The sequence below is a fragment of the Pseudoliparis swirei genome, chromosome 18 (genome assembly GCF_029220125.1).
Source record: "Pseudoliparis swirei isolate HS2019 ecotype Mariana Trench chromosome 18, NWPU_hadal_v1, whole genome shotgun sequence".
Taxonomy (NCBI): Eukaryota; Metazoa; Chordata; class Actinopteri; order Perciformes; family Liparidae; genus Pseudoliparis; species Pseudoliparis swirei.
Genome location: NC_079405.1, coordinates 25,704,169 through 25,725,781, shown reverse-complemented (window position 1 = coordinate 25,725,781; position 21,613 = coordinate 25,704,169). Strand labels below are relative to the sequence as shown.

The window sequence follows — 21,613 nt, the reverse complement described above, 5'->3', positions numbered from 1 at the left end:
CTGCGGTTCGTTTTCGTTCGTCGAGCTCGGCGGTGACTCTCGTTGTCGCTTTCAGGTGGAGTGCAATTCCAGGTTAAATCCAACCAACGCCACGCTGCTAAAGGTGACGCTTTTTCTTCTTTTTTTTTGCATTTGTTGATGAATAAAATATATGATGTCATTCATTTTGCCCTGAACGAAGACGTTACCAATGAGACCGATGCTTTTTTTTCCTCCCAGATGGCTGATTGTGGAGGTTTGCCCCAAGTTGTGCAGGTTTGTGTTTCACGTTTAAAGTTTGCTCATTTCTACATTGTTGTTGTCGTCTTAATTAACTTCTAACTTTAATGCCTTTTTTAAAATGTATCTGCTCACAGCCGGGGAAACTTGCCGAGGCCTTCAAGTACTTTCTTCAGGGAATGGGCTACAGTAAGTACACATGCTCCCAGGGGTTTTGCTACTGCTGGTTTGTCAGTAAAAACATCTCAATATCAAATAACACCAGTTCAAACAAGTCGTCTCTATATTCAATGTCCAATAATTGTGTACAGGGTAACTTTCCTCTGGCGTGACGTGTTTGTGGTCGAGCTTCGTCTTTCCTGTTGACGCCAGAGAGCGATCGCGACAGGAACTTTTAAACGAGGATTGTTTTCGCTGCGACGAGTTGTTGCGCAACAGCCCCCCTGCCGATGGGGGTTTGGACTGAGGCCAGCAGCGCATGAAAAGACTTTCAGTTCTTTGTCAGCCAGGTCACAGAGAGAGAAAGAGAGAGAGAGGGGCAGTCCGATCAGGCTCAGAGGACGCTAACGCCATCTCCTCTCTGCTCTTTGCAGTGTGTGGTCCCCACCAGCCTCAGTAGGTGAGGTGTGAGTGCTTCTAGTGCGAGATACGCGCCGAACAGCAATTCACTTCCTGTTCTGTTTGAAGTGGGCGTGAATTATTATTTTTTTGCCTGGTGTGATCTTCTTTTCCTTTCATCTCCAGAACTGTTTAACAATGCAGTCTCTGTCTAATCTCAAAGAGATTGAGAGACTCAAAGTGCATTCTTAAACAGGCTTCCAGGTCATTCATCCGCAAAGAAACAAACAAGCTGATTTCTGTCAGAGCGTCCCGACTGTCACCAACCGGCCTCTACGGATGAGATGGTGGATGTAGGTTTCGGACCACAGATGACCCCCGTCTCTGTGCGTCCGGTGTATATTCTCTGTAACGCTAACTCTCTTTTGCTCTCTCCCGTTCCCAAACCCCGTCACCGTGGGAGGCGCCACCCCCGGGTGTAGCCCGTATGTCAGCGCCTCAGTGTTGCTTCCAAAGGCCACCAGGTCCCCCCGTTGAGTAAATGCTACGGCAGGATTAAAACCGATTAGAAAAAGGGAAAAAAAGAGCGCTTTCACGCCGAGAAAGTGTGGAAAATAAATCTCGACGCCTCAGCGTGTTTCTGAAAGCGGCTTTTCCCTCATTGGCGCGTCGCCCCGCAGCGCGAACGCGCAAAAGAGGACAGCCAAAAGCGGTCGGGGAAATCAAAGAGTCCAGTTTGGGTTTCTTTCCCGTCGTCGATGTTCTTCTGGTGGAATAAAGCGACACGAGAGCCATCTTTTCAACTTTTCTTCCCCTCTCTCTCCTTCTTTCTTCCTTCTCTGATCATGGCTTGCAGTTCCCTACGTTCTCCTCAGCCACCTGAGCAGCGATTCAGGTATCAGGGTTTTTTTTGAGCTGCAGCCAGACTAGAAGGCATTGAAACCCCCCCCCCCCCCCTTGGCATGGGTTCTAGCCGCTGCATGACATGCCGGCTTCCTCGGCCCCTTCAGTTGGATTGCTGTGTTCTGCTGTTGTGCTGCTTTCACCGTCACGTTTCTTTCTGAAACGGTGGAAGGATTTTCTGTTGCATATTTTGTTTAATTTTACGAGAATCGGTTGCATGGTGTACGCACTTTTGTTGTTGTCGTCGTTGCTGCATCCGGGTATCTTGAGTGTTTTGTCTGCGCCGTGCGAGTGGAGCGTTAATACGCCTTCTCTCTCTCTCTCTCTCTGTGTCTCTCTCTCTCTCAGTGCCGTCAGTAGGAATGACTCGCCTGGCGCGCTCCCGCACCACCTCCTCTTCCTCCATCACCTCCATGGACAGCAGCCGCAGCCGCAACAACCTCAACAGCCTGCTGGAGGGCAACGCCCTGGACAAGCAGGCCGCACCCCAGACCCTGGAGGTGTCCTGCTAAACTCTTCACATTCCCCGAGTAACTCATGTGCCCCCTCTTTCTCTCTCTCTCTCTCTCTCCCGCCCCCCTCTCTCCTCTCTCTCTCATCCCGCTCCCAAGCAACTCGACGCCCAGGGGGATCTGTAAGGAACTATGTGATTAGAAAGGAAAAAAAAGATGTAATAAATATATTAACAGATGCATATTATTGAATATTTAATACAGTGTCACATTCGTACTCGAAACCATACTCTCATTCGGTAAACCACAGCATTGACTGTTCAAACCCCCTTTTTATTCGTGTATTTTTCACGTTGTCTTTTGATTTCAAAATGTCTTCAAACACGACAGAAAACGCTTCTGGTCGCGACCTCTAAACGTCGGTTTTTGAGTCGCTGTCTTTTTGTGTTTTTAATCCTAACTAAACAAACTGTAGCTGCAGACATTCGTGACTCATGGAAGAACCGGTGCAGACCGTAGCGCGATGTCGGTAGACGTAAAGTAGTGTAAAGTTTGGTGTCGAGTCACTTCACGCACACGCTCGTTCATTTTGAATTCTTTCTTTTTGCGTCTGAGCTCGTCTCCCCTTCTTCTTTCCGCTTCAGTGTTGATGTTTCTTGGTTCAGTCGAATAGATTATTCGGTGATGTTTTAACAACCTGCAACAAGCGGATTTCTGATGTGACGAAGTCCTTTCACCGGGTGCTGCTTCTCACCGTCTGCTGATTCAACCCATTTATATTACAACTGAATAAAGGTACAATATGACAACACGTCTCGTGTTTTTCATTTACCGGGGACTATAAGTAAATGTGTGTTTTTGAACGAAGGTTAAAAGAACGCCGTGTGCTTCAGTGCTGAGCGAGCGCTGGTACTTTTCCTCTCTCTCGTTGGTGGAAAGGTGAAGTGACGGTGGTGAGTTAGTTTCCAACCACAGTGACAACTGCTGTTGTCACAGATGGAGCTGTCTATATTTAGCACACACACATACACACACTGATCAGCTGCACCGCAAATGAGACGAGGAGATGGACTTCAAACTGAAACGATGGCGCTGAATGTTAATCTGACGGGTTAGCCACTTCTGTTATCTGATCTCTGGATATCGTTTTCCTCGCGCAACACTGCAGTTTTTGACTGCAAAGATAAATCAACCGAGCTCACGTGGGGGGTTCTGTCCGTCTGTCCATCTATTTGTTGCTCTTATGTCCAACCCTCCAAAATGAAGATGACGCTCCTGTATTTTATAATAATCCGAATGAAACTTTTTTTTTACCGTACAAAACCTGATCGTGCAGTGGGATCACAAAATATTTGCAGTATTTTGGTAAACCAATTTAGAAAAAAACATTTGAGAGAGATAACCCCCCCCCCACACACACTCACACGCACAAACTCTGGTCTGGAGTACATGTTTAGGATCAAACGTTCTCAGTGGTTGCACCACACGGGGAACCATTCTGTAGCTTTTTCCATCCACACTTGTGTCGTTCTTTTGACTCACTCAGTCTGATTAAAGACGACCAGAGGAGATCACAGAGAAGATGTCTGATGTAAATGATCATCACCGAGAGCAGAGACTCAATAAAGCTTTTCAAAACTTCTTTTTGCTTTTTTTTTTTTTTTTTACACTTAAATGAAAAGAGTACAAAATCACCCGTCATATTGCTGCACTATGACTTTACCTCTGCAGTATCAGAATCGGCTATATTAACCATGGACGTGTGCACATACATGTAATTTAATTACAGTTACATGTACGCTCTCGTACATACATGTAGTTTACAAATTGCAGGATAAATATAAAGAAAGACATTTAAGACAACAGGATAACAACATGTATGTACGATATAAAACAACAGTGACAATGAATTGGGGATGTTAGTGCAGAAAGAAAGAGGTGATGGATGTGTGGTTAAGTGTTCACATACACTACCATTCAAAAGTTTGGGGTCACTTAGAAATGTCTTTATTTTTCAAAGAAAAGCACTGTTTTTTCAATAAAGATAACATTAATCAGAAATACACTCTACATTGTTAATGTGGTAAATGACTATTCTAGGTGGAAATGTCTGGTTTCTAATGAAATATCTCCAGAGGTGTATAGAGGCCCATTTCCATCAACTATCACTCCAGTGTTCTAATGGTACATTGTGTTTGCTAATCGCCTTAGAAGACTAATATCTGATTAGAAAACCCTTGTGCAATTATGTTAGCACAGCTGAAAACAGTTATGCTGGTGATATAAGCTATACAACTGGCCTTCCTTTGAGCTTGAAGTTTGAAGAACAAAATTAATACTTCAAATATTAATCATTATTTCTAACCTTGTCAATGTCTTGACTATATTTTATATTCATTTGATAAATAAAAGTCATTTTTCATGGAAGACACGAAATTGTCTGGGTGACCCCAAACTTGAACGGTAGTGTAAGTGACGGCCAGTGGGAAGAAGCTGTTCTCTGTATGATGGCTGATCTTTACCGATGATAAATCTGAGGAGGGGAAACATTCGTCATGCTTCTGCAAATGTTTGACTCTTATCTGCATTTTTAACATGGGACAATTCCCATTAACCCGATAATCGCAGTGCAACTGCAGCATCTAAAGGACCAGGGTGCAGCGGTTTGGACCCGGGTCAACCCGAAGGTCACCGACTCCGTGTGAAATGACGTCCCGGCTGCACGCCGTCACGTTGCACCACGCGGTGCGTGTACATGCATGTGCTTACGTAGACATACACTTCATGACGTAAACAAGTGATGCACTTTGAGCACAAAGAAACCGCTTCTGCATCCTGAGAGATCAACGCGAGCCGTTTGTTCTGAGTCAGGATGTCATGGTCTCGAGCGTCACAGGAAGCGGCAGCGGGGTGACATACATAAAGGCCGCCGCGCAGGGGGCCTCGTCTCTCCGGTCTCTATAAAACAGCTGCGACGACACACTGCCGTCTTCATGGGAGCAGCAGCGCGGAGGAGGAAGCAGTCCTTATAATTGATCTGCAGGCCCAACTTGGAACCTGAGCTCAGACACATATACAGTATAACAGTGTGTGTGAGTGTGTGTGTGTGCAGACGAGCATCTTTCATCAACAACATTTGGACTTGGATTTGACTGCTACTTGTACAGAATATAATTTCTGGGTGAACACTTTGGATACAGAAAGTGAAGCAGGTATGTTAAATGCACTGATGATGGTCTTCAGCTTCTTTTATTTGATTTTGTTGTTGTTGTTGCTCGATGACTTTGACTTTTACCTCCAGAATATTGGTTAACTTATTGCATGATCCCTTGTGTTCAACTAAACAAACAAAACAAATAGGATAAACGGCATTTCAATTAGATTTGGGATATTGTATTGCTGCTGCTGCTATTATGAAAAAGTAGCATGCATCAAATAGAATCTCCCCCGTTGGCTTTATTAATGTGTCGCTCTGGTGTTAAATCGATTATATTCCTCGTAGACGTGCAGCGGGGACATTGAGCACAGGGTATCGATGCCTCTTGATGTGGTTGGGCACCTTCCTGTATAATCTAGGTGCTGTTGCTAGGTTACAAAGTGGTGTGCAGTATAAACTGTTTCATAAGGTGGTAGTCATAATTTGATTTGAGATTGAGGGATAATTAAATTACGAACGTGAAAGTTGTTGAAGGTCTTTGCCGACGGACCATTTTCTAATGTGTGCTCCTCGCCTCTGCTTTCAGCCAGAGGACATGGGGAACTGCCCCATCGGATGTCGATCCAATCTGACCGTCTTGGAAAACCCACCTGAAACCTACGGATCACCACGTAGGTTATGTTTCCAAAACATTCACACTGCAAAAATGAAAAAACATTTTTTTTTTAAATGTCTGAAATCAAACCTGTGTTTATGTTATGTCTCTCTGCAGCCTCCCAGGGCAGTGTGCTGGTATCCCTCTGTAACTACCCATCCTTTGAGCACACGGGGTGGACCATGTGTGCTGGGGAACGGCTCACCGTCATGTCAGAGTACGTGAGGAGACCTCTTCGTGTTTCACCCGCGCCCTCGTCTTCACCTCGACAGATGGAGGACAGTTAGTCATGGCCGCCTTTTACTTTTTCTTCCAACAGTGACGGTGATTTCATGATGGTGAGATCCTCAACCACGGGCGGAGAGAGCTACATCCCCACCAACTACACGGCCAGGGTCACACACAGGTAGCTCACATGAAAACGTGTGTGTAGAACACCCGTGTCATTACTGTGTGTGTGTGTGTGTGTGTGTGTGTGTGTGTGTCTGTGTGTGTGTGTGAGATAGAGAGATAAGTAGTACACACAGAAAAATGAAGGTGCCAAAAATGGTTCTTCAGAGTGATGCCTGGAAGAACCATCTTTTGTCCACAAATAACCTTTCAAACCAGGGTTCTTTAAAGAACCATTTATCTCAATAGTTCAGGTGTCTCAAAGAACCCTCAAAAATGGTTCTTTAAGGCACCATTTTTGGTTCCACAAATAACCTTTCAAACCAGGGTTCTTTAAAGAACCATTTCTCTCAATAGTTATTTAAAAAACCTATAAAGGTGTCTCAAAGAACCCTCAAAAATGGTTCTTTAAGGCACCATTTTTGGTTCCACAAATAACCTTTCAAACCAGGGTTCTTTAAAGAACCATTTCTCAAAATAGTTATTCAAAGAACCTATAGAGGTGTCTCAAAGAACCCTAAAAATGGTTCTTTAAGGCACCATTTGTGGTTCCACAGATAACCTTTTAAACCAGGGTTCTTTAAAGAACCATTTCTCTAAATAGTTATTCAAAGAACCTATAGAGGTGTCTCAAAGAACCCTCAAAAATGGTTCTTTAATGCACCATTTCTGGTTCCACAAAGAACCTATAATGGCGCCTCAAACATAAAAATGGTTCTTCGGTAGGTGACGGTTCTTCGTAGAACCACCAAGCCTTTTAAAGAACCATTTAAGAACCGTTATTTTCCTGTGTGTATAGAGGTTAAATGGAAGGCGGGGAGTCCCCTGACCTTCCTGGTGGGAGGAGTCTCCGTGTCGTGACCTTTTCCTCAGTGGAGACGGAGGTCATGGACCCAGGCTGCTGTTCCCTCCAGTGACATGACATGATGCGTCTTCTCTCGGTGTCCAGGTGGCTGTTCACGGGCATCAGCAGGTACAAAGCAGTGGAGCTGCTCATGCTGCCCAATAACGACACCGGAGCCTTCTTGATTCGAGAGTCAGAGACAAGCAAAGGTCAGAGGGATGTTTTTCCACCGTGGGTCGCACTCAGAAACATCTGGATTAAGTATCAAGAGCCGCGTAGTTTAACTGCTCTCTGTTTCTCCGATGTTCAGATTGTTACTCGCTGTCTGTCCTGAGGAGGACCGACTCGTCGTACCTGGACTGTGTCAAGCACTACCGCATCTCTCACATCCAAAACGGCTGGCTCTACATCTCCCCGGGAGTCACCTTCCCCAGCCTGCATCAACTGGTGCAACACTATTCAGGTGTGTGTGTGTGATGGAAATGAACTTTTCCAATCTCCCTTAGAGAACACGAGTGTAACGTCGAAACACTTGTAATGTCTTGAAGTATGTATTAAACAGAAACTTGGAATAATTAAATCAAATTACCAGAGCTCCCCCCTCCTCCCTATGAATGTTTAGGGGATCTGACCCCGAAAAGATAGTGTGACATACAGCGTCTTATACAGTCATAATTATTCATGAAGTGTTTGCCCCTCATCCCTCCTCCCCTCCTTCCTCCTACTCCTAGATAGTAGTACTGTCATATGTGATGTATGAATGTTATATGAATGAAATGTTAAAATGTGCTCATTAATTAATGCCTCTATGTGCAATATGATGAATGTGAAATATCTTCCTTACACTATGATATTATATATTTGTATTTATATGTATGCGATTCTTTTTGTATCCATTATTAACTTTTTATTACCGAACTGCATGTGTATTATCAGCTATACACTATAATTGATTGTAGTTCATTACTACTGCCCTTTGGCATGACCTTTTCCTCTCAGCCTGTACTTTACGGCAGGGGGACGGACACAGAATGGAAATCGGCCTCGCGGCTGTAATTGGGTGCATTGACATTTTAATTTAAAGTGTTCATCTCGACAAATACAAACTTATAACTTCCCACGGCGTCCGTGTTTTATGTGCTTTCCCACACGGTGTCGTGGTGCGTTCCTAAGAGGAGAAAGAGATAGAGGATGCACCGCTTTTTCATTCTCGCCTGAACATACCCGGAGAGACAACTCTAAGAAGAGTGACATTAAATAAAAAACGTTGCCTCCTCTCAACAGAGTCGGATGGACTGTGCTGTCGGCTGACGGAGCCTTGCTTCATCCAGGGGTTAGACGACACCAGAGAGGCCCGGCCCAAGCCCACAGCCATCAGGAGGCCGACTATCAACTGGAAGGACATCAGCAGGTGTGCCAGACTCCCCTTTTTTAGCCTCACTCACACTGATGACTGACACAGATGTCACTCTCTTGCAGCAGAGCAGCAGCGCCTGGTTGGGGTACCGGCTGGAGAGCAATCATTACGTCTTTGTGAAGCTTATTACTTTAAGTTTGTGTTGACACAGAGTCAGAAAAAAGTTGCTTCTCGTGTGATTCAGTGCTGAGTAAGAAGAGTGAAGCGAGCACACGACGTGAACAGATAAGACTGAGTGTCAGGATGTTTTTTTTTTTAAATAGCAATAGTGTTCAGTGAACCTCGCTCAGATAAATAAAGGCTACCACAATAGATTATTTCATGAAGTGAAACCAGTAAATATGTCTCCTCCAGGTCAGTGATCCTCGGGAGGACGAGAACAGAGTCCGACAACTCTCTGGTGAGTGAGGGGCTGAGGGAGGCCATCGCCTCCTACCTCCAGATGACCGATGGCAACGACCACAGCTGGGACACCTGAGGAGAGACGACGGATCAGTCCGAGAGGAAAGAAGTCGGATGGATATAGTGGAGTCGGACACCGTCCTGTCTCATCTGCAGCATGGGGCGAGCCGTTAGAAGAAGAGGGCCCTCTGCACGACCACATGTAGACTGTGCAGACCGCCCCGGATCGGCAGCAGAGCTGAGACACTACAATGATTGGAGTTGGTGACGTGCATGTCAGAAAGAAGACAGTTTCTACAGTCACACGGGGAGGGAGAGGACATTTAAAGCCGTTGACATTGTTGTTCTCATTTAGTTTGAAAGTTGAATGTTTCTCTTAATTTATATACTAATATATGCACATGTTGTTTGAATGCATTCTGATGAATTATATGTTAATTATTTCGTAATAGGATTATTGTCATGGTTGTTGGAATCCAATAGAAAACTAATTTTAAAAAAGTTAGCTATGTGATAAATGAGCATCGGATAATAAAAAATATATAAATAAAAAAAGAAAGCGTCGACTGTTTTCTTGTTATGATAACGCATCTTTTATAAAGGTATATTGGAGCCACTTGGTTCCTGCAGGATGGGCTTCTCTGCCAGCAGATGCCGTTTAATTACCTCCAATACCTTTTTAAAAACTATTTCAGCTAATTTCATATTTCAGCTATTTCCAGACATTTTCACTTATTAATTTAATATTTCAGCTATTTTCAGCTATTTTCAAACCTTTTTCAGCTATTTAGTTTTTATTTTTCAGCTTCAAGCTTTCAGATGTTAAGCATTCCAACGCATTTTCAGCAGGAAATGCATTTTCTAGTTCATCAAAGCCTTCCACTTCCTGCCCGAACAGTTCAGTTCAGGAAGAAGAAATAATGGCGACGCTTCTGGGGTCCGAGTCCCCCTGTGCTGGGGGAAAACGGAGACCTTGCAACAGCAGTATCATCGCAAAGTTCACGGCTAGTAAGATTACTGGCCAGGGGTTCAGTCGAGGCACGGAGGTGAGAGAAACGATGCATGTTTAGACCGTAAGAAAACAGCCGAAAGTTGGTCGAACGAGACCGGGGACTTGCGCTCGGATCCCAGCCTGAACACGGAGACGGTGCCTCGGTCGGAGACCCGACTGGGGGAGCTGGTTGGCCCCCCTCGTGGCCCGCGGCCGCTCGGCTAGCTGCATCAATTCGCGGTGCTTTTTAACCCGCAGCACTTAAACTAACACTGCATTTAGTCGTGGGCGTTAATATGTGTGTTAACGACGTTAACGCCACAGCGAAGCGGACGAAGCGAGCGTCGCTCCGAGTGGCTCTTTTGTTGTTAGCCCCACGTTAGCTTAGCTTAGCACGGTACGGTCGTTTAGCTTGCGATGCAGAGACGCGTTAGCCTGGAGGTCTGACGGGTTGTTGTGTTTCCGTCGTGCATTCGGGGGGCTGAAGACCACCAGAGAACCATTAAATAGATGTTTTAAAGCCCTTAAATCACGCGACGTTAATCAACGGATGTAACATTTGCTGCTGTTGGCAAACGGAGCTAACAGCTAGCCTAGCTAAGCTAAGCCAGCTGAGCAGCTCAGGTGATTACGTAACGACGCACAAACCACAATAACTTATATAAATGGAAAAAGGCAACAACAGCAGTTTAGGGGGTAATTTAACGTAAACACGTTTGTCTTCTTATTCCTACGGAAGCCAACGTGAATGTGACGTTGTGTAACTGGAGCAGCTTATTTGTTTAAAAGTGACGCTCCACGTTGCATTGCACCGTCGTGGTGTCGACGGGTCTTCGTGCACATTAACGTCCTGACGTGTTGCTAGTTGGTGTTATCTCCATTTCACTTTGTTCCAGATTACATATGTTGTTGTCATGTCCGTAACGTCCTTGTTGACTTGCAGTTTTGTCTTACTTGGTGAAGTGAAACCTTAGTAGCCTATGACGCAGGCTTCCTTAAATCTGGAGAACAAATAAATCCCCGAGCAACTTGAAATTGGGGAATTTGTCAAGTTTCGAGGCGGCTGCCATCATCTGAACACGACGCAAAATCTACGTATGTTAAGTGTTATGGCTTTCCAAGGAGTCTGTCATTATGAGGTTAAAAGCTGTGGTTAAGAAGTCAAAACATTCTTCAAGAAGGCTACTTCCTCTGTCCTTTTTTTGCAACGTGCCAACTAAAATCCATTAATTCAACTTGAAATGGAGATGTGCATTATAACCGAGATACAAATATGAGGAGTTTCTGTCATCAAGGGAGTTTTTAAACTGTGGAGTCGGTTCTTAGTGGTCATTGGGCAGCAGGGGATTGAATTGCATTTTATTTATTTTTGCAAACGTAAAATAGATGGACGGTCCCTTCTTGGTTTGTTTTGGGATCGGAATGTCTCCGATGCCAAGAATTCCAGTATGTTCATTCCAAGTCTGAGGAGAGTGAACATGAGCTGCTCCCTGTTAAAGACGGTCTCAAACGCGTGATGTCATCGAATATAAAGTCTGGAGCCGCTCCATCGACTATGAATGGGAGACTGATCATGTGGGTGCAAAGAATGGGTTTCTTTACATACCCAAATGAGCTCCATTCTATTGTTGTGTTAATTTACCCATATATTTAACATGTCATTTACAACATTTTTATCAATTCATTGTCAATGGACACATATACATATTTGCCTTTTTTTTAACTTTAGCTTTTGTATTTGGGAGAGTTATTCATGTTTACTTACATTTGTGGGGGTTCTTAAACCACAGGTATAGCAGAAACCCAGAGAATTTGCCCCTTTCTTAAATGATATGGTTTCAGTACATGATGCAATATCTTAAATAAGCCCTGGTCATACAGATTTTCAGGGCTTTTAAAGTCACTTAAGGGAGCAATGTGTGACGTCTAGCTACCTGCTTTAAATAAACAAGAGGCGTCTTTTAAAATCGACGACTGGGTCCATCAAATGTAAATCCCAGGAGGGGAGCAGAGCTGAAACTGGCTGAAACTCTCCTGTGTAACGGGAACAACTGAAAGCTTGTTGATCCGGTGGGGGTTTAGGGCAGTCCTCCTCTATCAGACCCCCGAGTGCTGGGCTTTGTGCTCGCTGAATTTGAATATAATGCACCCCGGTTGGTGTTGAATATCAATTATAGGATCGTCTTGTTTGCTGTTCTCTCCCTGATCACCTGTGTGGAGGAAATGACGCGCAGATTTTTACAGAAACTCTTTTGCAGAAAGGTCCCATTAGCTTTTTTTTTTTTAGGAGTAAATAGTCAAGAGGCCTGTTTTTTATTTACATTTTTTTACATTCTGTTTTTCTACAATGAGCCGTGCAAGCTGGGGAATCGACGCCCTCTCCCGTGACCTTTCCAAAACGCCCTCCTCGGAACGCCCCACGTGACTTTATTCTCAAGGAGAAAACCTGAACACAGCACACCCTTTGCTCACATCTCTGCACTTGCGGAGGTTTTGCTGTAGGGTGACATCATCGCTGAGATTCACCGGCACGTTATGGCCGTGCGTCGCGATACACGTGCACCCGTAGACAATGAGCCGGGACTCTTTTCTCCTGCAGATTATTACAGGTATATAATAAAAAAGCAGCTCAAATTGATTTTAGTTTCTCTTTTCCTTGTCTCATTCGTCTGCTATGTGACCTTTCATATCCCATAACAATAATCTAATTCAACAGAATTCTCACAGCCTTCCTATTCTTCCGGGATCTCACACCTAATACATTGTTAAAGTGTTTTTACAAAGGGAAGATAGACTGAGTTTTCCCCCCAGTTTTTAAAAAATAAATGCAATTTGACTACCTATGCAATGCATACTTTATGGACTGCTTACCGTTGTTTTACTCTAAATCACACTGTGCTTTCTGCCATGGCTAAAATAAACGATTCAAATACCCGTACATGTCTCCTGCGTTTATTGCACGATTCACGGTTTCCTCCGTTTGTGTGTTTCAGCTCCCGGGAGGCCTCCTCCAGGAGCGAGACAAAGGGGCCAAGTGGCATGGCATCCCGACCCTGCTGCAGAGGCTCTACGAGAGCAGCCATCCCAACAGCGACCTCTCCAATGCCCACAGCTTTCTTAAGGTAGCCGCCCGGTGACGCTGCGGAAAAACTGGTTCTAGCCACTTGTAGACGACTGTTTTGCTTTGTAGCCTGGGTGATGAAAAAAAGGCATGTAGACAACGGTGGTGTTGTTGTTGTTGTTGTCAGGTATTATCATCCCAACTCTCCATGGAGGCCATGTCTTTTGTCACGGAGGACAGGAAGACTGCTCAGGAATCTACCTTCCCCAACACGTACACCTTTGACCTCTTTGGTGGAGTCGATGTGAGTTCAACTTTGTGTGTGTGTGCACAGACACTGTGGATGTTAAAAACCTGAACACAACATTTTCTTTCCCCCTGCAGCTGCTTGTGGAGATCTTGATGAGACCCACGCTAACTATGCAGAAAAAGAAAAAAAATTGTGAGTAATGACATCACACGTGTGAATACTAGTGCTGTGAAAAATAACGCGTTAACTCAGTTAATTCAATTTCAGGTTTAACTAGTTTTTTTTTTTTAACGCATTAACGCATGCGCAGAATGAGCTTCCAATCCGTCTGTTGTTGGTCGTCGGGACGAAAAAAAAGTCACTTGCAAAATGAGCTTCCAATCCACCACTTCAATCTGAACTCTGTCCGCTCTCATGCAGACGGTCTGTTCATCGGTAATGATCCTTCCGCAGGTTCACCTCCGGAAACCTTGTTACGACTTTTACTTCCTGTAGATCAGGGTCTCAACATGTCGATCGCGACCTGCCAGTCGATCGCGGCGTAGTGTTGGTAGATCGCATGACATTAAAGAGATTGGCCCGCCCCCTGACATGTTCTCTAGAGCACGTCTTTGTTCTTTTATTAAACTAAACGTCTGTTGTTGATCGTATCTCCACAGCAGCATGTCATTTCTGTCTCTTCGCGTTGCGTTAACACTTATCGATCTCCGTCTCGCGCACCACAGAGCTCCGTGCGCGCATCGGGACCGAGCAAAAAAAGTCACTTGTCAATCTGTCCACCTGTCCCTGCCGGTGAGGTTTCAGCTTTGCAGCGGTGTCGCCGCCGTCCCTTTCATCACGGCCCAGTTCATGAAGAAAACCCACACAGTCAGTTTGCCTCAGCAGCTGCTAGAGGAAGACTAGAGGCCTTTAGATTGTATCATGGTGGAGTTAATGGTTGACAAACAAGAGAAACATGCTCTGTTTAACCCTCCTGTTACCTTTACATTTACTAACATATTTTACCCTCGGGGTCAATTTGACCCCAGCAATTAAAACCTCCAGAAAATTATTAGAATTAATATTGTTTCCCAAGTTTAAGTGTGAGGTACTTTATGTTTGTTTGTTGACTACCTAAATAGCCCTTTAAATAAATAAAAAAGTTTCTTATATGTTTGACACAGTGAAAAACAGCCTGGGGTCAAATTGACCCCAAAGAACACCGACATTAAACATTGAATGGGGTCAAATTGACCCGAAAGGTAACAGGAGGGTTAAACATTCTGTTTAGGATGAAGATGTATTAATGTTCCAGATGGAAGAAAACTGCTAAATAACTGCTGAGTTGCAGCACCATTGTATAGAAGAATGTATAAATGTATATATCCGTCTTTTATCATAAATCTCTATGTTCTCACAAAATATACCGAGAATATCGGTAATATGTGATTAATCATGATTAATCCACAAAAACCTGTGATTAACCCGATTAAAAATGTTATTCGTTTCACAGCCCTAGTGAATACGTCTTCTTATTTGGACATAAACACTTTTGCACTTGATGATGATTGATTTAACTTGTATTTGTTCTGGGAATAAGACTAACGTCTGTGTTTCTGTCTCGGCAGTGAACGATGACTTGGTCAAGGACTGCCTTAGTGTGCTCTACAACTGTTGTATATGTGTAAGTATCCTATTACCTGAGAAATGTCCACTGTGCATCAAACCTTGCTCCAAAGTATTTTCCTTGTAGTTGGTTTGTCTGCTATATTCTCTCAAAGCACGTCCACGGACGGGAATGGGGGCGTTATGGTTATTATGGTTGAATTCAAATCTGTTCTTTCGATTCATAGACGGAGGGGGTCACAAAAAGCCTGGCGGCGAGGGACGACTTTGTGCTGTTCCTCTTCACCCTGATGACGAACAAGAAGACTTTCCTACAGACCGCTACCCTAATTGAAGATATTCTCGGAGTCAAAAAGGTCAGTTATACTTGAATTTAACTTGTGTTAAAACATCTGCATGATTTGTCCCAGAGGCTGATGGAGCAGCTTTATGATTTACGCTGCGACACATTTGGCAAGCCCCTCCCTTTTTTAAAAGTCAAGTAGAATGTATTCTTAATCTTAATTTTTCAATTTAAAGAAAGAAAGATAAAGATATATACTTTATTAATCCACAAGGGGAAATTAGTTCTCTGCATTTAACCCATCCTTAGTGTTAATATTAATCTGATTTATTGAAGGGACAGTAATGTCTAGGTTCCGGCAAAACATCAGAAGAGACGGCACTTTGCCTGTGAGGAGACAGAGATATTGTGTCTGCAGCTCAAGGGCAGCTACATGCCTGACAGTATTCAACATTCACACTTGTTATCAGTATTTACACATACCAAGAGGGGCACACGGCCAACAGACAGCCCCCACCCGGGGGTACGAGGGATGGGATATGCACCTGTGACGAGATCTGGGTATAAAAGATGGAATCTTGATGTGCTAGAAAAAGGTGTGGTTTTCGGGCTTCAACTTGCATGTTGAGGAGAGCTCCCCGTGGTTTGTACTTTGCTTTTGATCAGTGAATAAACGTCTCCCTAAAGGAGAGAACTACAGCGGACTCGGATTATTGTATAAACTCTTCCAGGCTGTTCAATTCTGAATTACGTTACATTAGTTATTAAGGAGCAGTGGGCTGCAGTGATGCGCCCGGGAAGCAACTGGGGGTTCAGTGCCTTGCTCAAGGACACTTCGACTTGCAACTAATGGGGAGAGCCGGGATCGAACCGACAACCTTGGGGTTGCAGGATGACCCCCCTTACCCCACTGAGCTACAGCCGCCCCCCAATTTAGAGAACAACTGAATTAAAATCTTGTATTATCTGCTGTCAATGTAAAGACACCGTATGCAATAATTATTATGCCTGGCAGCGACTCACACTGGGGTAAGTGGGTAAATATAATTTTAGCTGTCACCCATAAACTGATCTTTTTAAATATGAAGAGAGAGAAAATGCTCCAGTTTTAGCAAGTAGCCGATTTAGTCTGAGTCAATCTCACAACTTGTTAATAAGTACGTGAAACGTTCAATATCTGCTTTCAGTTGGCTGATAGTTTATGTTTTTTTATTTTCCAGGAGATGATCCACTTAGAGGGCATCCCCAACCTGTCGGGCCTGGTCCAGAGCTTCGACCAACAGCAGCTGGCCAACTTCTGCCGCATCCTGTCGGTCACCATCTCCGAACCCGACGTCGGGAACGACGACAAGCACACCCTCCTGGCCAAAAACGCACAGCAGAAATGCATCGCCAGCCCGTCCCGGGCAGAGGTCAACCAGGGTAGGTCGTCTCCAGAGGGCCGAGCGATGACTCCACACTGCAATGCATTTTGTGCTTTTGCGACAAAAATCTGCGAATTGTGAAATATCAACATTCTGATGATTTCCCCCCCAACAGTAACCCTGCTGAACATCCCCGGCTTCATCGAGCGGTTGTGTAAGCTGGCCACCAGAAAGGTGTCCGAGGCCACCGGAGCCAACTTCCTGCAGGAGCTGGAGGACTGGTACACATGGCTGGACAACGCGCTGGTGCTGGACGCCCTCATGCAGATGGCCACCGAGGAGGCTGAACAAAGTAGTACAGGTGAGAAAAGACTTCTTCTACCCTGTGTCCTCGGAGATGTGTGTATGTGTGTAATATAATTTGTCTAAATCTTTTTTATCTCGTCTCCAGAGTCCTCAGATGAGAGCTCCCTGGCCACCAGCCCTCTGAGACATCGGCTGCCCCAGTCGATGAAGATCGTCCATGAGATCATGTACAAGGTGGAGGTGCTCTACGTGCTCTGCGTCCTCCTTATGGGCCGACAGAGGAACCAGGTACGCGACGGCACACGTCTCCACCGTCCTCGAGATTTAAGCTGGGGCGTCTCCGCGGCGCTGAGCCCTGTATTGTGTGTGTGTGTGTGTGTGTGTGCACAGGTCCACAAGATGCTGGCTGACTTCCGTCTCATCCCGGGACTCAACAACTTGTTTGACAAGCTGATCTGGAGGAAATACACGGCCACGAACCATGTGGTCCACGGCCAGAATGAGAACTGCGACTGTAGCCCTGTAAGGACCTCCGATGCTCTGGGCGATTTAAATGGAACTTAAAAAGAGTTTTGACATGACAATTGACACTTTATTCTCGTTGTGCAGGAAATATCCTTCAAAATCCAGTTCCTGCGACTACTTCAGAGCTTCAGTGACCACCACGAGTAAGTGACCCGATGTCCGTCGGATGCGACTCCTCCGGACAAGTCGTGTGTCTGTGGTCGACGATGTTTTGTGTCTCGTCTCCTCCAGGAACAAATACCTGCTGCTGAACAGCCAGGAGCTCAATGAGCTGAGTGCCATTTCCATGAAGGCCAACATCCCCGAGGTGGAAGCGCTGGTCAACACGGACAGAAGCCTGGTGTGTGACGGGAAGAAGGGCCTCCTCACGCGCCTCCTCACCGTGATGAAGAGGGAGCCCCCAGACTCGTCATTCAGGTCGGCTTCACGCGAGACGACGAATACGCGTCGGCCTTCTTGGAGCGCCCTCTTATAGTCTTTAAAAAGGATTTCTTCTGCTTTTTGTAACTCCGCTTTTCTGTTGTTAATGTAGATTCTGGCAGGCAAGGGCAGTGGAAAGTTTTCTCCGAGGCGCCACCTCCTACGCAGACCAGATGTTCCTCTTGAAGAGGGGACTCCTCGAGGTAACGCTGCCCCCCTGCACATCAACCACGTGGACCGCGTTCTCACGAAAGTCCGGCCGCTCACGTTCTGCTTCCATCCCTCCGCAGCACATCCTGTTCTGCATCATCGACAGCGGTTGCACGTCAAGAGACGTCCTGCAGAGCTACTTCGATCTGCTGGGCGAGCTCATGAAGTTCAACATCGACGCCTTCAAGAGATTCAACAAATACGTCAACACCCCGGAGAAGGTATTTAGCATTTGAATAAGTGCGTCTAATAGTTTGTGAACCGAGCGGACCCCCTCTCGGGGTTCATGCATGTTAAACCGCAGATTGATTACACGGTTTAACGTTAACCTTCACGGTGCTTACTGACGATCGTCATTATCCACCAATATTCAGTAAAACATGTCATCAAAACATCTGCATTCATGCTCTTCTCTGGTCTCTGACCATGTTCCTCTGTAAAAAGCTCCTCCGTGTTTCAGTCAACGGCAGCAGCACCGCCAACGGGCCACGGGTCCCTTCAGTTACGTTATGATGCGTTCAGGCTCTGTGGAGTGACAATGAGTATTGGCCGTTAAGTTAAATTATGATGTTATGATGTGTTCAAGTGTAACCTCTTAAAATGTAGTTTTGGGGATGAGCTTTAAAACATCCAGTTCTTTATATGAGATGTTTTCACAACAACACATGGATATTAGATTAAATGTATTAAAATACCTCTAAACAGATTAGAATGCGGAATTATAACTAATGACAATATTATTTTTTATTTAATAAAAATATATATTTTTAATTATCATATGAATTGTGTTTTTTAAGGGGGGAAAAACACTTTTAATATAACAAAATAAAAGGAAAACAATTGGAATTTCTGATGCTTTACACCGACTTCAGAGCGGTTTAAATTATCTTTGGGACGGTGGGGAAAAAAATGGTCTGGAGCCTTGTAGACCAGCTGCTATAATTAAACAACAAATAGATTTGTATCTGTCAATATGTCATCAATGATTGGCAATTTGTAGCCACGGCCCAAAAACTCAATGGGGGATCTTTAAAAGTAAAGTTTCTCCCTTTGGTGCGTGTGTTTCCTGCTCCGTTGCGCCGCTCATGGTTCCCCTCCTGTAGTTCGAGGCCTTCATGACGCAGATCAACAGTTCTCTGGTGGACTCCAACATGCTGGTGCGCTGCATCGTCCTCTCGCTGGACCGCTTCGAGAGCCAGACTGAAGACGTCAAAGGTAAACGGGGATGGAACGATGAAAGAGGAGATTAAAGGAGAAGCTTCTGGAATGGTTTCTTGTATTGATTGAATGTTTTTTGTTACATTGATAAAAGCCGACATATGGACGTAAACACGTGTTGGATATACTTCTATTTCCAATCGTATTTTCAGATAATTTAATGCCGACAATGGGGGGAAAAAACTCAGACACTTTATTTTTTTTCTCCTGTTCACAAATATATGCACGTGCTATTCCTATATATCGTTTTTAAATGCCCGTGTCTCAGTGGTGGAGGTGCTTTCTGAATGCTGCCTGCTGTCCTACATGGCCCGGGTCGAGAGCCGGCTGTCCTTCCTCTTCCGGCTGATCAACATCATCAACGTACAGACGCTCACACAGGTCGGGCTTCATTTGAACCTCTTCGCCTGTACTCAGAAAAAAAATCTCTTATTTATGACTCATAGATTTAATGAAAACAAATTAACTACTTGATTTTAAACTTTAAGTCATTTGCTGGCTATAATAAGCATTTTAGTGTCATTTTATTGTGTGTCTTGAGCCCAAACGGTGCCTCGCTCAAGTCTCGTTCCTCCCCTTCCTCCTGCAGGAGAACGTGAGCTGTTTGAACACCAGCTTGGTGATCCTGATGCTGGCCAGAAGAAGGGCCAAGCTGCCCTTCTACCTCAACGCGCTGCGGGAGAAGGAGTACGCCGAGAAGTACCCGGGCTTCCTGCTCAACAACTTTCACAACCTGCTGCGCTTCTGGCAGCGCCATTACCTCAACAAGGACAAGGACAGCACCTGTCTGGAGAACGTGAGTCGCTCAGTGAACACCTCCAGGGTCGGGGCTGGAACACAAGCACGTACAACCGGTTTAGACATCCATGTAATGGAAGGGGGGGAGAGAAAGAGAGAGAGAGAGCAGTTCTGTGTAGATGAATCTGGACACGTACGACATCCCTGCCCTTTGACCTCATCAGATCAGAAAAAAAATGTGTATTGTTCTAACTGCTCTCTGGTTTCCCCTCAGAGCTCCTGCATCCCCTTCAGCTACTGGAAGGAGACGGTGTCGGTGCTGCTGGGCGCCGATAGGACTTCGCTGTGCGCCATCGCGAGCTACATCGACGAGCCCTTCATGGATCTGGACAGAGACCTGCTGGAAGATTGACCTCCTGTGTGTGTGTGTGTGTGTGTGTGCACTCGGTGCCGGGGGGAGGAAGGGGGAGGGGCAGACGGTCACAGGGAGCATGGACACCTGAAGCTGGTGCAGACTCCGCTGAGCCCTCCGGGCGCTTTGTGACTGCGTCCCGGATGTAAAGGCTCGCCTGTTGAGAACCTTCTTTTTTTTTTTTTTTTTTTCGCATCGAGGCCGTCGTCGCAGACGTGCCGGGACGGGACGTAATTTTTCCCGGCCGGTCGTCCTCCTCACTAAGTTACCGACCTCTTCTTCGAAGGCGCGGCAATAAAAAAAGGACCTTAGCGAAAATGAAACCCCGCATTGGTTGTTTTGCTTTAGGTGATATTCAAATAGAGCCTTTTATATAACCTATACAAAATTCTATGAAGTAAAAAAAAAAATGTGTATGATTCAACAAAGTATATGCTCGAAGAAAAAAAAAAAAGATTCTTTTCACGTGGACATTGTGCAGATCCTGTGGTGAGTCACCGGCTACCTGCACACTCTGACTCCACCCCCACTGAGGGGGGGGGGGGATTGGTGGAGGCTTTTTTGTTGTTGTCGCAGGGGTCTTCACAGCATTTTCATTTAACCGTCTATGGGTCTATTTTATTAGGCGGCCATTGTGGCTCTACGGCTCGACTCGGCACCTTTCGGTAGCTCGTGGGCCGGCAGACACGTTTTCACAAATCACACGGGGGGGGGGGTGGGCTCACCTGAAAGCATCCACCTCACGGGGGGGGGGGGGGAGGAGACTCCTCTTCCTCTCACCTGAAAGCATCCACCTCGTTGTGGCTTCACCCCAGGGACTTGTTTTCTTTACCAGGTTTATTATTTTTTGTAGATTTCCTTTTTTTGTCTTATTGAAAACAATGGCTTTTAGCTCTGGATGAACTGTAGAATAAAACATTGCACAGATTACATTGTTTTTATTGTTTAGTTTATATTTTACCACATTTTTGTCGATTTAAAAAGAAAAGAAAAAACATTTTCATTTTGTAACTGAACTTGTATCCATTGTTGTGAGAGATGCTTTGGTAAAGAGAATAAACTATGCAGGCGCTAGTGTTAAGAAACCCACTCTTCATTGTTTGTGAATCAGCGCGCTGCCGACACCCTCCGGCAGCGCGTCGAGGTTCCTCTGCGGTCGCCCGTCTCGTGTTTGACCTCCAGCTGGGATGGGATGGCTCCATCTGTCGGTTGTCCATCAGGCATAATAAAAAG

At 45.2% G+C, this 21,613-nt stretch overlaps 3 protein-coding genes across 7 annotated transcripts in view; all 3 read left to right on the top strand.

The window, feature by feature from the left end:
* The window catches only part of LOC130208088 (protein NDRG3-like), a 29,201-nt gene extending 26,260 nt beyond the window's left edge, over positions 1 to 2,941 (top strand). For 2 of the 3 annotated variants that reach the window (XM_056437006.1, XM_056437008.1), the window contains 5 exons: positions 56 to 103; positions 220 to 255; positions 357 to 408; positions 1,634 to 1,672; positions 2,029 to 2,941. In XM_056437006.1, coding sequence (XP_056292981.1) covers positions 56 to 103; positions 220 to 255; positions 357 to 408; positions 1,634 to 1,672; positions 2,029 to 2,192 — 339 coding nt within the window. In that variant the 3' untranslated portion in view covers positions 2,193 to 2,941. The remainder of the gene's footprint in view (positions 1 to 55; positions 104 to 219; positions 256 to 356; positions 409 to 1,633; positions 1,673 to 2,028) is intronic. The other variant, XM_056437007.1, reaches the window with a different exon arrangement.
* A 2,250-nt stretch (positions 2,942 to 5,191) lies between these two features.
* LOC130208662 (src-like-adapter 2) lies at positions 5,192 to 9,543 on the top strand. 2 transcript variants are annotated; one of them, XM_056437919.1, is made up of 8 exons: positions 5,192 to 5,344; positions 5,876 to 5,960; positions 6,062 to 6,161; positions 6,264 to 6,350; positions 7,284 to 7,387; positions 7,489 to 7,641; positions 8,463 to 8,589; positions 8,950 to 9,543. In XM_056437919.1, the coding sequence occupies exons 2-8, from the start codon at positions 5,885 to 5,887 to the stop codon at positions 9,071 to 9,073; spliced, it is 771 nt and encodes a 256-aa protein (XP_056293894.1). In that variant the 5' UTR covers positions 5,192 to 5,344; positions 5,876 to 5,884; the 3' UTR covers positions 9,074 to 9,543. The 2 variants fall into 2 exon arrangements, with proteins under 2 accessions (XP_056293894.1, XP_056293893.1); XM_056437918.1 differs by lacking the exon at positions 5,192 to 5,344 and having other exon boundaries at positions 5,593 to 5,960.
* Positions 9,544 to 9,917: 374 nt separating this feature from the next.
* Positions 9,918 to 21,469, top strand: trpc4apa (transient receptor potential cation channel, subfamily C, member 4 associated protein a). 2 transcript variants are annotated; one of them, XM_056438463.1, is made up of 18 exons: positions 9,918 to 10,043; positions 12,982 to 13,110; positions 13,237 to 13,353; positions 13,434 to 13,491; positions 14,907 to 14,962; positions 15,132 to 15,260; positions 16,408 to 16,609; positions 16,727 to 16,912; positions 17,003 to 17,145; positions 17,248 to 17,379; positions 17,467 to 17,525; positions 17,614 to 17,799; positions 17,915 to 18,005; positions 18,093 to 18,233; positions 19,116 to 19,227; positions 19,499 to 19,611; positions 19,820 to 20,026; positions 20,243 to 21,469. In XM_056438463.1, the coding sequence occupies exons 1-18, from the start codon at positions 9,918 to 9,920 to the stop codon at positions 20,378 to 20,380; spliced, it is 2,325 nt and encodes a 774-aa protein (XP_056294438.1). In that variant the 3' UTR covers positions 20,381 to 21,469. The 2 variants fall into 2 exon arrangements, with proteins under 2 accessions (XP_056294438.1, XP_056294440.1); XM_056438465.1 differs by lacking the exon at positions 9,918 to 10,043 and adding an exon at positions 10,874 to 12,597.
* The last annotated feature ends 144 nt before the right edge of the window (positions 21,470 to 21,613 follow it).

Bases quoted from the DNA above. Each gene is read 5' to 3' on its own strand.
- LOC130208662 (XM_056437918.1), top strand. From the start codon at position 5,849: ATGTGTGCTCCTCGCCTCTGCTTTCAGCCAGAGGACATGGGGAACTGC. The intron at 6,162-6,263 runs GTACGTGAGGAG...TTCTTCCAACAG, and splicing joins CGGCTCACCGTCATGTCAGA to TGACGGTGATTTCATGATGG. The intron at 7,642-8,462 runs GTGTGTGTGTGT...TCCTCTCAACAG, and splicing joins ACTGGTGCAACACTATTCAG to AGTCGGATGGACTGTGCTGT.
- trpc4apa (XM_056438463.1), top strand. From the start codon at position 9,918: ATGGCGACGCTTCTGGGGTCCGAGTCCCCCTGTGCTGGGGGAAAACGG. The intron at 16,913-17,002 runs GTGAGAAAAGAC...TCTCGTCTCCAG, and splicing joins GGCTGAACAAAGTAGTACAG to AGTCCTCAGATGAGAGCTCC. The intron at 17,800-17,914 runs GTCGGCTTCACG...TTGTTAATGTAG, and splicing joins CCCCCAGACTCGTCATTCAG to ATTCTGGCAGGCAAGGGCAG.